The sequence below is a fragment of the Canis lupus genome, chromosome 12 (genome assembly GCF_048164855.1).
Source record: "Canis lupus baileyi chromosome 12, mCanLup2.hap1, whole genome shotgun sequence".
NCBI lineage: Eukaryota > Metazoa > Chordata > Mammalia > Carnivora > Canidae > Canis > Canis lupus.
Window position 1 is genome coordinate 50873869 of NC_132849.1, and position 14960 is coordinate 50888828.

Genomic DNA, 14960 nt, shown 5'->3' on the forward strand with positions numbered 1-14960 from the left:
GTCTCCAGGATTGTGCCCTGGGCCAAAGGCAGGCGCCAAACTGCTGTACCACCCAGGGATCCCTATTTGTAAGTTTTTAAATTAACTTTTAACTTTTTTGTTTTACTTCCAGTGTGGTTAACATACAGTGTTATATTAGTTTCAGGTGTACCACACCTGGTGCTCATCATGATAAGTGTACTATTAATCCCTTCACCTATTTCACCCATCCCTGACCTACCTCCCCCCAGGTGACCATCAGTTTGTTCTCTACATTTAAGAGTATGCTTTTTTTTTTCTCTCTTTCTCTTTTTCCTTTGCACATTTGTTTTATTTCTTAAATTCCACATGTGAGTGAAATCATATGGTATTTGTCTTTCTCTGGTTGACTTATTTCATTTAGCATGATACTAACTCCATCCATTTTGTTGCAAATGGCAAGATTTCATTCTTTTTTCATGATGAATAATATTCTATCATACATGTATACCACATCTTTATTCATTCATTTATGACATTTGGGATACTTCCATAATTTGGCTATTGTAATTATTGCTGCAATAGACATAAGGGTACATGTATCCCTTTGAATTGGTTTTTTGAATTTTGATGGTAAATGCCTAGTAGTGTGATTATTGTACTATAGGGTAGTTCTTTTAACGTTTTTTAAAAAAGGTTTTATCTATTCACCTGGCAGATAATGAAAGAGAGAGAGAGAGAGAGAGAGAGAGAGAACAAGCAGGTAGAGGAAGAGGGACAAGCAGCCTCCTTGGCAAGCAGAGAGCTCAGCATGGGGCTTAATCTCAGGACCCTGAGATCATGACCCAACCTAAAGGCAGATGCTTAACCAGTTGATCCACTCATGTGCCCCTATTTTTAACTTTTTGAGGAACCTCCATACTGTTTTCCTCAGTGCCTACACCAGTTTGCAATCCTACCAACAGTACAGGAAGGTTCCCCTTTCTCCATATTCTCACCAAAACCTGTTGCTTCTTGTGTTGTTGATTTTAGCAACTCTGACAGGTGTGAGGTGATAACTCATTGTAGTTTTGATTTGTATTTCCCCGATGATGGGTGATGTTGAGCATCTTTTCATGTGTCTTTTGGTCATCTGTATGTCTTCTTTGGAGAAATGCCTGTTCATGTCTTCTGTCCATTTTTAATTGGATTTTTTGGGGGGAGGGTATTGAATTGTACCAGTTAATTATATTTTTTGAATACTAACACTTTATCAGTTATGTCATTTGCAAATATTTTCTCCCATTTAGTAGATTGCCTTTTTGTTTTGTTGATTGTTTCCATCACTGTGCAGATGCTTTTTATTTTGTTATAGTCCCAAGAAGTTTATTTTTGCTTTTATTTTCCTTGTCTCAGGAGACATATCTAGAAAAATTTTGCTATGTCCAATATCAGAGAAATTACTGCCTGCACTCTCTTCTAGGATTTTTATGGTTTTGGGTCTCACATTTAGTCTTTAATCCATTTTGAATTTATTTCATATATGGCATAAAAAAGTGGTCCAGTTTCATTCTCTTATATACAGCTGTCCAGTTTTCCAACATCATTTGTTGAAGAGATAGTCTTTTTCCCATTGTTATCTTCTCTCTTCCTTTGTCAAAGATTAATTGACCATAGAATTGTGGGCTTATTTATGGATTTTCTAGTCTGTCCCATTGATCTATATGTCTATTTTTGTGCCAGCACCATACTCTTTTGATTATTACAGCTTTGTAATATAACTTGAAGTCTGGGATTTTGATACTTCCAGTTTTATTTTTCTTTTTCAAGATTACCTTGGCTATTTGAGGTCTTTTGTGGTCCCATACAAATTTTAGGATTGCTTGTTCTTGTTCTGTAAAAAATGCTGCTAGAATTTTGATAGTGATTGCACTAAATCTGTAGGTTTCTTTTTCTTTTTAAGATTTTATTTATTTATTCATGATAGTCACACACACACAGAGAGAGAGAGAGAGAGAGAGAGAGAGAGGCAGAGACACAGGCAGAGGGAGAAGCAGGCTCCATGCAGGGAGCCCGACTTGGGATTCGATCCCGGGTCTCCAGGATTGCGCCCCGGGCCAAAGGCAGGTGCCAAACTGCTGCGCCACCCAGGGATCCCAATCTGTAAGTTTCTTTGGGTAATAGAGACATTTTAACAATATTTGTTCTTCCAATTCATGAGCATGGAATGCCTTTCCATGTTTTCTATCTTCAATTTCTTTCATCAGTGTTTTACAGTTTTCAGAGTACAAGTGTCTTTCACCTCTTTGGTTAAATTTATTCCTAGGTATTTTATTATTTTTGGTGCAATTGTAAGTGGGATTATTTTGACATTTATAAAATTTTATTTTATTTTATTCTGAAGATTTTATTTATATATTTGACAGAGAGATAGAGGGAGCCAGAGAGCTCATGCAGGGGAAATGGCAGAGAGCAAGGGAGAAGCAGACTATCCGCTGAGCAGGGAGCCAGGATCCTGGGATCATGACCTGAGCTGGAAGCAGACAATCGATCAACTGAGCCTCCTGGGTACCTGATATTTATAAGTTTTTAAAATGATAATTCTAAAGCATAAGTCAAGTTGATGGTAGCATTTCAGTTTTTTCAACTATAAACTGGGAATGAGTGAATCTGTACTACTTCATAGTCTTAGAGTTAAATGAGAATCCTGGAGGAAACACTTTAAAATGTAGGCACAGTGTTTCATCATGGCATATGAAAGTTCAGTTTCCAAGGGCTTAGAGTCTGATATAATGGGATGTATGTGGATGTGTTATATAGACCAAACAATCCTAAATACACATTGCTGATTTTTATTTGTAAGTACCTATTTATAAGAAGAGCTATATAAATATTTTAGACTTTTATGGTCTAACCAAATTAGTATTTTCTAACATGTGGTGAGCACATTAAATATTCAATTAGGTGACCTCAAATGGGAGCACTCGGGATGCATTCGGGTTGAAGGGAAGGAAGAGTTTAGTGTGTGAAGCATCTATAAAGTTTCCATCTTATTTTCTCTCTTTAAGTATTATCTCAAGGTACCATCTTTTCAAGACTCCACCACATCTTTCTCTGTAGTTGCTTTTTGTTATTAGATTTATTTTAAAAAAGATATCACATCATTGTTTTCTTGGAAGTAGGTGGTGTATAACTGATTCATTAAAGTATCAAAAACCCCTACATGTATACGTAGGATAATGGCATATAGACTTTTCAATTTCTCTTCTTGAATAGAGAAATGTGTCACTAGCTATTAAGAGTTTTAACCAATTTCTAAACCATAGTTGTCTTTGTTTCTTGAGTTCAAAGTTCTAGTGAGAAAATATCTTAAAACTGAATTCCTTTCATATGGATAATATAAGCTAGGATAGTTAATTAGTCCCTTTTGATGCTTAAAACTTATTATATCCAGAATCAGATGTGTGCTTATAATTTCTGTATATGTGGATATTACCATTTCCAAAATAGTAACACTGGTTACTTATTTTCTTGATAGTAACTCACAAATAATTTTCTATTTTTTCTCTTCTGTTCCTACATTTGGGCCCAATTTATTAAGTACTTTAGATTACATTTCTTATGGTGTCATAGCCTTTATTATAAGGCATACGAAGTACATATTTACATCAGGCTAACTATTCATGCATTCATTTATTTACTAGTAAACAAATAAGGGTAGAAAAATTGTTATCCTTCGAGTTTTGCCCCTAATCTATATCCTACATGAAGACTATAGTAGTCATTTTGGCTTACAGAAGTCTCTCTTCCTGAAGTATCTTCTTAGGCACTGAGCACACCTGCCTTATGCCCTCTCCTGTATGACTAGGTAATTTCCACATACATGTATTGTGTCCCATGTAGACCTGTGAAAAGGAAGCTTGAGAATTTTAGGCTGATACCTCTCTGAGAGGCTTAAAATAGAAAATACTTGGAAGTGTAGATCAGCAGGGTCTCCTTGCTATCTCTGAGACTTGGACACTATCATCCTGACTCTTTTCCCACAGTCCCAAGTACCTTGGAGTACAGTGGCTTCTCCATGAGTGTTTGCACATTCTCAAGCCTTATGTTTCTACAAACAAGCTGTCACTCCAAATCTAAATTCTCTTTTTCCACACTTTATCTTGGCTTTAGTTTTTTTTTTTTTTTATGTCCTCTTAGTATTCAACCAAACAAGGGGACCCCCCCCCCCAATCTTTTCTGCCTGATAATATTCCCTAAATCTTGTCACCTCTCTGCCTTCTGCACTGGCCCCTCTACCTGACATATGATTCAAAAGGCTTGCAATCAGATATGGTAATATTCTTGACAGTAGTTTATAACAAATTCAGAGCCATTTTCATAAATCATGTGGTTTATTGACCCTGTCGTAAAAGCCAAAGGCATGGTATCATAACACATCTTGGTGAAAGGTGTTCTGCTGTGGCTAAGGGAATTGGTTCAAAAAGTCCTCTGGTTACAACAAAGAAGGTGAAAATGGATTCAGAATTAGTACTGCTGAGACACTATTCTCAGACAGAAGCTGTTGTGCACTGGAACCTCATTCCATTTACTAGATGATATGCTTAAACCTGAAAAGTGTGTCTAACTTGTATCTTATTTCACAGTTTAAATTCTTGGGATTTTAAATGATTCAGCCCAACATGGTCAGTTTTGGATGCTGGGATTCTGAAGACAGTGTAATATTGATGTGACAGTTTTTTCGTTGGAAGTTCTAATAGCTAAACTTGTAAAAAAGCCCAACCCTGTTATAACACTGATATCCCTTGGGGTTCCTGAACAATGAACACATACAACAGGGCAAATCAGTTGGTGGGATCCATCCTCTCAGCCCTATCTGTGTGGCCTACCAGTGGAGGAGTCCCATCGTGCATAGCTCAAGGCTGAGCTCAAGAGCTCAAGTCAGCGTGTTCAGCTAGCTCGGTGGGCTTGCTTGGAGCCTCGCAGGCTGGGAGCCCCTGATGGGAGCAGACTGCCTCAGCGCTTACACAGCTGTCACGCTCCTCATGTTCTTGGGCTGCCCCATCACATGTGTGGCTTCAAAACGCTCAAACCTCAGGCCTCAAATAATCTTTTGTTCCGCTTTTCTGCTTTGTATGTTTGACTCAGTAGCTTTGTTTATTTTCTTAAAATATTTCCTTTTTGGTTTGTGTTTCTTGGCATGGGCCAGCTATGGTTTTTCTAAATGCAATCTTCTCCTGACCCCCTTGCCATTCATAATGCCACACCCCTAGAAGACTGCAAGCTGTTAGAGTGCTTTCCAATTCCTGAGGCTTAGAAGGGCTCTCAGGACCATGGTGCCACCTCCTCTTGCCCTGAAGGGTGAGTGCTCATATAGGACACTGCTGGATAGGGCCCGTGTCAGTCTTACTTATGGTTCAAGGGATGTACCCAAGCCAAAGAATCCCATATGCTCATCTTCCAATAAAGTGTTTTTACCATTGATATCAGCAGGACTGGTTTTCTGAAATTCAAGTTTCTTGATCTCATCTTTGGGGTTCTACAACTAGGGAAGCCTTTAAAAGGAAGCCAGGCAGAAGGATAAGTACTTCGCTGCAGCCCCAACAAAGCCTCAGGCTTTCTTTATACAGATCTACCAACTTTTTTTTCCCCCTGAAGAAAGACATAAAACCATCTCCCTAAAATTGTCAGCATTCCAAAGCAACTAGTCCTGCGGGTTTCCTGCATGCTAATGGCCATTGCCCTTCCCTGGAGCTGAGCTCCAGGCTGGAAGCTCTTGGCTCTCTGAGCATCCCCTTCAAAGAGGAAAATACCAGCACCTCCTGAACCAACAATGAGACATGTTTGACTAGTGGTGATGAAATGCCTTCTACAAACACTCCCTACCTTACCAACCGCCCCTTTCCAGGCCTGATTCACAACTGAAATATTTGTGTCACCCAAGTTCAAGTAGATGAAACCAAACCCTTTGGTGTTGGCAGTTCTCAAGTGCCATAGAAAGCAGCATGAACTTCATGGGCAAGGGAGGTAATTAAATAAAGCCAAAGCAAGCTACTGGTCTCCAGCAGGCCTGCCAGAACTATAAATGAGAGCTGGCCTGGGCCTTTCTGGGTCAGATCAATGGTGCATGCTGGGAATCCATATTGCCCAGTGAATTCCCCCCAGAAGTTCCTGGCCCTACCCAGCCAGTATACATACTTGCAGCACAAGAAGGGATAAGACTTTCACTGCTTAATGTGTTCTACAATCGGCATAGTTTGAAATCCCATTAGCTTAGGACCTTCTCCTCCAGATTTTGGGACCCCTAATTGAAGTGTACTTTGACACTCTTGTATGAGGACAGGGTATTTTACATACATTTCAGAAAAAGAAAGACTGTGGGGGGTACTATTCTAATTACTTCCTTGGAAAAAGAAGAAACAGGATAATATTGAAAAACACTGTAAGTAGCAAATTTGTCTACATATAATTGAAAGGATTTTTCGGCAGCAGAAGTGCCAATAAAAATCAGTGCTCCCACTCATGAGCAGACACTGAACCCAAGCTTCTCTGTGAGCGGATTTTCTTGGGACTGCCTAGTCTTTGGAAAATACTATCCTGGAAGTCATGGTCAAAACTCCAGAGATAGATGTAAGAGGAATTATGGTCCTTTCCCACAGAAACTTAGATTTTATTTCCCCTTAATTCTACGTTTAATATAATTATCACCTTTGTAGGAGAGTCTAAAAAATTAACTTATGATGTATCAATAGTACATTGTTTTTATTATGATGGTACTGAATGTAGTTGAAAGTGTATGCATTGGGTTGTTATTCTACTGTGGATTTTGTACAACATATACACTATTGGGTGGAAATAAGTAGATTGGGATTTTCCAAGCGAATGTCTCACTGAACACGAGTTTCAGGATTTTATTTTATTTTTTATTTATTTATTTTTTTAAAGATTTTATTTATTTATTCACGAGAGACACAGAGAGAGCGAGAGGCAGAGACATAGGCAGAGGGAGAAGCAGGCTCCATGCAGGGAGCCTGATGTGGGACTCGATCCTGGGACTCCAGAATCACATCCTGGGCCAAAGGCAGGCACTAAACCACTGAGCCACCCAGGGATCCCTGAGTTTCAAGATTTTAATTAGGGTGATATGAAACAAAAATTTGTTATGTACGGAAATTAATTTTCATGACAACTGATGACATAAATTTGAAAAGTTGTGTTGTTTTTTGTTTTTTGTTATTTTTTGTTTTGTTTTTTACTTTGGAATCTTTAGTAACTGACTATACACTGTGAATCTCCAAGTGTGCTGCATTTCCCAAATTTATTTTGAAAATTTATTTTGAAATTTATTTCACTTTGTTGAATTCTAGAAAAAGAAAGGAAATTTTCTTTTTCTAGAACTCATAACATCTCATGAAATACTGAGCTTTGGAACACAGTTCGGTAACCATTGGGTTAGGCAGTATTTCCTGTGACATAAACTAATGCAGCCAGTGTAGCTTAGATAAGAAAGTGCTAGAAGATCCATAGAAGCAACCTATGTTGTTTTAGCAGTAGTCTTCATGGCCATTAAGTTCTGTTTTAAAAACAGCACCTGAAGAGAATTCAACTTTATATGGACTATCTAAAGAAGAAGCAAGCAAACAATCTGGCTACTGCTTTCTTAGGCTTAATGCTGCTCAGGTGTGGTACTTATCACAGTATGCTTGGATTGGAAATTCTTGTATGGTCAACCTGGGAGGCTGATCACCTGATCACAGAATATAAAGTTACATTTGTAAGAAAATCTGCTCTGAATCATAAAGGGCTAGCTGTCCATTTCATGGAGAAATGATGTAAGATGGCACTGCCTATAATGAAAACTGTCCTATGTCATAGATGTTTCAGCCATCATGCCCTCATTCAAACGTTGCATTCCTTATCTATGTTGGTCTGAATCAGTGAGGTGAACCTGTCCCCAGAGCTGTGACATGAATATAGTGTGAAGAGAAAACCCTTCCCTCTTAAGCATTTCAGTCTGTTTTGCAGCTTGGGTCACACCTCCTCATATTACTGCTAAATTAGTCAAGCTGCTGGCATGAGTTTGCTACTCAGAGCAAGGCAACTTATCCTTTGTTGAGTTGAGGGGCAGCCTCCGGACTCCTTTTAATCTTATTGTTTTAATTCAATTTAATCTGCCCAGTAAATATTTTTCTTCAGCTGCTGAAATGTGTAAATCAACTAAGTAGTTCTTAATCTATGTATACAGTTAAAAGAGCTCATGCTGACCAATGCTATGGGACTTGATATAAATTTTCTTTTGCCAGGCAATCACTACAGTTACCCAGAAGGGAAAGAGATTCTTGTGATAGCAATGATAGAAACGATACCTCACCTTAGTGGCAACTACCATGCATTGAGTGTTTGCTAAGTTCTTGTAGCATTTCATTATCTTCGTTACACTTGGCAAGGTAGGCATTGCAATTCTCATTTCACAGAATAGTTAAGTGAGGTACAGAGAGCTTGAGTGAGGTGTCCAAGACCTCCCACCCAACAGTTGGTGAAGGGGGCATTCAAATCCAAGGATGGTTGATGCCAATATCTTTTCTCTTGCTATTACACTACCAGCTTTCTGCCTCTATAAAACAGACTTGCATAATTTTAACCTTCTCAGTTCTATCACTAGAGATCCTCAATTTGACTCATGGATTTGGCTAGGAAGTTTTTAATGTTTAAAATTAAAAATTAAAAAAAAAAAATTAAAAATTTTTTTTATTGCCAAAGTATCTCAAGGTCATGATCCAATTGGATCTTTCAAATTTCCTCAAAAATTCCCCTGGGGACATGGGAGAAGGTGAAAACTCACACCTCCACCAACATTTAGGACTAACATCCACACTTTATCCAGAACTGGGAGTCACTTGCACAACTGCCAGACCATGAGTCTGTCTGGAAAAACAGTCTGAGGCTTGCTCATGTGGTATTGCTAAGAACAGTGAAAACCTGCTCTCCCTGGAGCAAGGAGAAGTATTGTTTCTTTCTTGCACGACCAGTCAATTCAGAATTATCAAATCTTTGGTAAGACTCAAGGCCCCTGGTCCCTGGGTAGCGCAGCGGTTTGGCGCCTGCCTTTGGCCCAGGGCGCGATCCCGGAGACCTGGGATCGAATCCCACGTCGGGCTCCCGGTGCATGGAGCCTGCTTCTCCCTCTGCCTGTGTCTCTGCCTCTCTCTCTCTCTGTGACTATCATAAATAAATTAAAAAAAAAAAAAAAGACTCAAGGCCCCTGGGGATCCCTGGGTGGCTCAGTGGTTTAGCACCTGCCTTTGGCCCAGGGTGCAATCCTGGAGACCCGGGATTGAATTCCACGTCGGGCTCCCGGTGCATGGAGACTGCTTCTCCGTCTGCCTCTCTCTCTCTCACTGTGTGCCTATCATAAATAAATTAAAAAAAAAAAAAGACTCAAAGCCCCTCTGCTCTACAGGGATTAGTGTTGGAGGTAACCAGGATGCTATGGGTGGGACTGTGGCATGGGTGAGCATGGACATGGTTATGGGGGAAAGATGGGGGAGGAGAAGGCTAAGTAAAAGCATGTTAAACATTTTACACGTCGAGAGTCAATGATGACAGTTATAATAATAATTGCAATTTATTGACTATACACCTAAAATGAATCCTTTCCCAAAACATGCTTGTAAATTGGTATGACTCAGAGCTTAGAAAACTTAGCAAAATAGTATATATACATATATTTTATTGGCAGTTCAGAGGATTGATTTGAGGTCAGAAAGAATTGAGTTGGAATCTCATTCTGATTCTTACTAGTTATGTGACCTTAAAAAGTCATTTACCTTATATGAACCTCAGTTTACTGAGCTATTAAAATAAGAATGACAATACTTATTTTGGAGGTAAACTGTGAAAATTAAATCAGGTATTACACACAATAGGCGTGGGCTGACACATGGCTGGTATTGGGAATTGGTAGCAATAGTAGCATTTGAGGCCCCATTCCTGTATTACTGCTGCACCATGAAACAGTCCTGCAAAGTCAGTAGAAGACATGGAGACATTCCATAGCCACCAGCGACTGGGACTGGATTTACACTGAGATCTGATGACTCTTCCAGTTAATGTTCTTTCAATGATACCAAAACATGGAGATGTTTTGTCTTGAGGTCATTAGACCTATAGATGTATGTTTAAGAATATTTTCAAAAATCTTAAAAACAATCATTAAAAGAATTAAAAGCAAATGCATACCTACTAAAGTGCTGGACAAAGTAAGAGCAAAAGACCTCAAAGTTGAAAAATAAAAGAAATATGTAAATGACATACACAAAGCACAAAGAATGGCGACAGGAAGATAATGCAAATGAATTTTGAAAATAGAGACAGATGGTTTAACCATCCTTATTGAAAGACTCAACCTTCTTTGGGGAATAAAAATAAATTATTACAATAAATGTCTACTCTTTATAAGGCAGGGGCTTGAAACATAATATAGAAAAGATCAGAATAGTAATAGGAGCATATATTTGTCTGGTAAATGCAAAGATAATGAGCAGAGAGAGTTGGAGGTCGGTTTTGGGTCTACTTGGTTCCTCTAAGAATAGTTTCCCAGAATCATCATCTCTCTGTTTCCAGATTAGAGTAGGACAAATGGAATCCACTTGAAATTTGCAAGGCAGACTAAGTCATTACTCTCTGAAGGTCCTTGTGGTTACAGAGTAGGGCAGATGTAGAGGATTCCAGCTCATACTCACCTCTCACCCCATTCACTCATTTTTCGTGACTTCTGGCCAGTTGCCTCTCCAGGCCCGTCAGCAGAAGCTTGGTGGGAGACCTGCACAAGATGTAGTTAAGCAGAGGATCTAGTTTTACATGCATTTTTCACCCACAACCCTGCACGGCTCCACCCAGGCAGCTCCATGTCACTGGCCTCCCAGATTTTCTCACAAGCTACAATTCTGCCACAGAGGCCAGAGCTTCTGGAGAACTGGTTAATGGTTTTCTCCGCTCCTCCATTCCTCCTTCAGGCCCCTACTTCCCCAGCTTCTTCCATAATTGTATAAAGTCTTATTCCTATTAAATTCTTGATTTCATAATATTCAGAGAGGTTCTGCTTCCTGATTGAACCCTGAAAAACAGAGAGAGGAATATCAATTTTAGACAAAGTATAATTTCAGCAAAAGTATTGACTGGGCAGGTATGTGTTCTATGCCTGGATCTTGATTTATAAAGGAGGCTGAATGACCCCATGGAGAGTTCAATGCCATTGAAAGAAAAGTTTAATGTCACTCCTGGTTCCCCCTAGAAATGAGAGGCCTGGCCGGACATGCAGGCCATAGGATGAATACCAGATCATAGGAACAAATGATAGATTTAGGCCAGAGCCTTTAATGTGGGGAAGGTGAGACAGGCAGGGTAAACAGTTTAGGATTGGCTAGTTTGAATGATTCTGGCAGGTTCTAAACTACAGGGATGATCCCTAGTTGCCTGGTACCTGGCCTGGGATAACTGAAATAGAGAAATATTGTTTCCTGTAGTAAATAGGCCAGATGAGGAAGTATGGTTTGGGATTGGTTAGTTTATGTATCAAAAGTGTGTTCCTAAAGATGTGATGTGTGTGTATATAATATGGACTGTAGTATATGCATATTCATTTATCATATATTAATATAAAACTATATTATATAATATATACCACATTTTATATATATTATATAATATGGAATATGTGTTTTATATATGCATATAAAATATGAAATATTATTCAACCAGGAAAAAGAAGGAAATCCTGTCATTTGTGACAACATGGATGAACCTTGGAGGACATTGTGCTACTTGAAAAACCGCAGGGGCTGACAGGTACAGAAACAGGGAGAAAGGGGTTGGTAAAGGTGTGCAAACTTTCAGCTATAAGATGAATAAAGTCTGAGGATCTAATGGAAAACATGGTGATTATAACTGATAATGTTGTATTGCATAATTGAAATTTGCTAAGAGTGTAGGATTTAGATGTTTTTGCTAAAAAAGAAAGTAAAGATGAGGTGATGGATGTATTAATAAACTAGGTGGGGGACTCTTCATGATGTATACATATTTCAAATCATCAGAGTGTACACTTCAAATATCTTACAACTTTAGGTGTCAGTTATATGTCAACAAAGCTAAAATTAAAAAATAATTATAAAAAGTCATGTTCCTATATGAATCCTTTGCTACCAATAAGAATTAGTTGACCCTTAGAAGGGGCAGTCTTTTCTAGCCAGAAAGGTTTTTTTTTTCTTTAAGATGTGAAAACATCACAATACACAGAAAATTTAGAAAACATGACTAATACAATATTATCCTTAAAAAGAGCTAGAGCTAGAATCCATAATATATGTAGTAACAGTTGTTAATCTTTATTCATTGAATATCACAATATTGGGTATATAAAGGGAAATCAGTTAGAAATACAAGTAAAAATGCCAGAGGTCACTTAATAATTACAAACTCAATCATAAAGAAAATCACAATAAATTCCAAAACATACAAAAGAAATTTTATTGAAGCAATTCTCAGAGCAATGAAACTGTAATTATTTTTGTCTATCATTCCATAATTGAAAAGAACTTCTTTTCCATGAAAACAAAAATAAAATATTTCATAGATAATAATTTATTCCAAAATAATTTTGGAAAATAAACGATTTTAGAATTATATTACCAAAATCTATACTCAGGGACAAATACATAGGTTTAATTTTTATTATTAATCAAAATAATAATAAAATTTAATAAATTTAATATTTGAGCTTAATAATTTAAATATATGATAATTAAATAAAACAAATCTGACTAAATTGGGAGATAATATTTTAAAAAATTACATAAAAGAATAAGCAGGCAAAAATACTAAGAAAAATAGAGTAATAAGGGAAAATTTCTCATCATGGAAATTGACTTGTTAAAGGTTATTACATTTTCGATCATAATTGTTATTAAAATTACTCTTCAACAACTTTTATGAGAATATATTTCTTCATATATTTGCCAAATAGGTATTCTGAAACATTTAGTGTTGGCTAAATTGATAGATTGTGTCTTGTAATTTTTAATTTGCATTCCAGTACTTATAAATGAAGTTGAACAGTTTCAGAAGTTTGTCATTTAAATTTCTTTCCCTGTAAACTTTTGTCATAATTCTTGCTTAATTTTTATTGTATTTTTTATTTATTTTCATTTATTACAGTTCTCTGTATTAGTTCTTAATCATATAGGTGTAAGTAATTGTTCCCATTTCTCATTTGTCTTTTGATGTTCTCACAAATGTTTTCTAATTTATATGCATGAGATTTTTCTTTTGCAACTTGGTTTTTAATAGTAGAAACCGGAAAAGTACTTTTTAAATATGAGTATTAGGGTCATCTTGCTTTCTTCACAAAAATCTTGTTGGAGGTAGTAAGGGATTTTATTGAATTAATAGATTTACAGGGAATTGATGTATTTTGAGTTTTCTTGTCCTTGGACACAGTATTATTCCTTACTTATGTTTTTTAAGATTTTATTTATTTATTCATGAGAGACACAGGGAGAGAGAGGCAGAGACACAGGCAGAGGGAGAAGCAAGCTCCATGCAGGGAACCCGATGTGGGACTCCATCCCGGGTCTCCAGGATCAGGCCCTGGGCTGAAGACAGTACTAAACCACTGAGCCACCCAGGCTGCCCTATTTCTTATTTCTTAATACCTGTAATTCCTCATGTGACTTGTCCTTTTAATCATGGAGTGTTTAAAATAGCTTTTTAAACTTATTCCAAACTTATGAGACTGTGTGAGGTACATTTTATCATTTCTAATTTTATTGAATTTCAGAGAATTTCAGGTCTATGTTTTAGAAATTATTTGATATCCGTTAGAATTTCTTTGTTTTTTAAAGAGTTTTATTTATTCATGAGAGACCAGAGAGAGAGGCAGAGACATAGGCAGAGGGAGAAGCGGGCTCCCTGTAAGGAGCCTGATGCAGGACTTGTTCCCAGTACCCTGAGATCACAACCTGAGCCAAAGGCAGACACTCAACCACTGAGCCACCAGGCACCCCTGTTAGGATTTCTTTATGGACTGATCCTGTATTGGTTTTCTATTGCAGCATAAAGGATCATCACACATTTACATGAAACCCATGTATTAGCCCATGGCTCTGTAGGTGAGAAATCTGGCAGAAAGTGGCTGGGTTGTTTGCTCAGTCTCTCACAATGCTGAAATCACCATGTCCCTTGAGTGGAGTTTGTGTCTGGAGACACTGGGGAAGAATCTGCTTCCAAGGTCATTCTCGCTATTGGTGGAAACCAGTTCCTTTTTGGGTAGGACTGAGGGTCCTGTTTCTTTGCTGGTTCTCAGCCAAGGGACTGATCTCAGTTTCTAGAGGTCACCTGTATTCCAAGACTCATTATTCACTCCATCCTTAAAAACCAGTAATGAAAATTTCCTCTTGGATTAAGTCCTCCTCATGCTGTGAATCTCTGACATCCTCTGTCTCTGATCTTTAGACCCAAATTTAAAGGACTCATGAAATTAGGTTAAGCTTAACTGGATAACTTTCCTATCTTAAAGTCAGCTGATTTGGGGCCTTTCTTGCATCTATAAAAACTGTTTTTTCCCTTTTGAAGTAGGCTCCATACCCAGTGTGGAGCAGTGTGAGGCTTGAACTCATGATGGTGAGACCAAGACCTGAGCTGAGATCAAGAGTCATATGAGTAACTGAGAGAGCCACCCAGGTGCCCCCACTTATAAAAACTTCTAAGGCAGTATCTAGCTCAGTGTTTGATGAATAACTGGGAAAATGTGTGTATACCAGATGCTAGGCTTTGGGTGCTATCTTTAAAAATATGGGCTTGACACTTGATGGGATGAGCACTGGGTGTTATACCAAATGTTGGCAAATCAAACTTCAATAAAAACCAAAAAAATATGTGTTTGATATATTATTATTTGGTGTGTTCAGTATTCTGTAGATCTGTATTTGATTTGATTACACTTACTAATCATGCTCTTCAGATCT

At 37.8% G+C, this 14960-nt stretch overlaps 1 protein-coding gene across 5 annotated transcripts in view; it reads left to right on the plus strand.

Moving 5' to 3' along the window:
• Positions 1 to 14960, plus strand: part of LOC140601691 (uncharacterized) — a 388441-nt gene that overhangs the window by 174394 nt on the left and 199087 nt on the right. Inside the window, exon 4 of one of the 5 annotated variants that reach the window (XM_072770988.1) lies at positions 2364 to 2505. The exons of the other annotated variants lie outside the window; for them this stretch is intronic. Within the exon in view, the coding sequence (XP_072627089.1) occupies positions 2364 to 2505 (142 nt within the window). The remainder of the gene's footprint in view (positions 1 to 2363; positions 2506 to 14960) is intronic. 5 annotated transcript variants of the gene reach the window in all.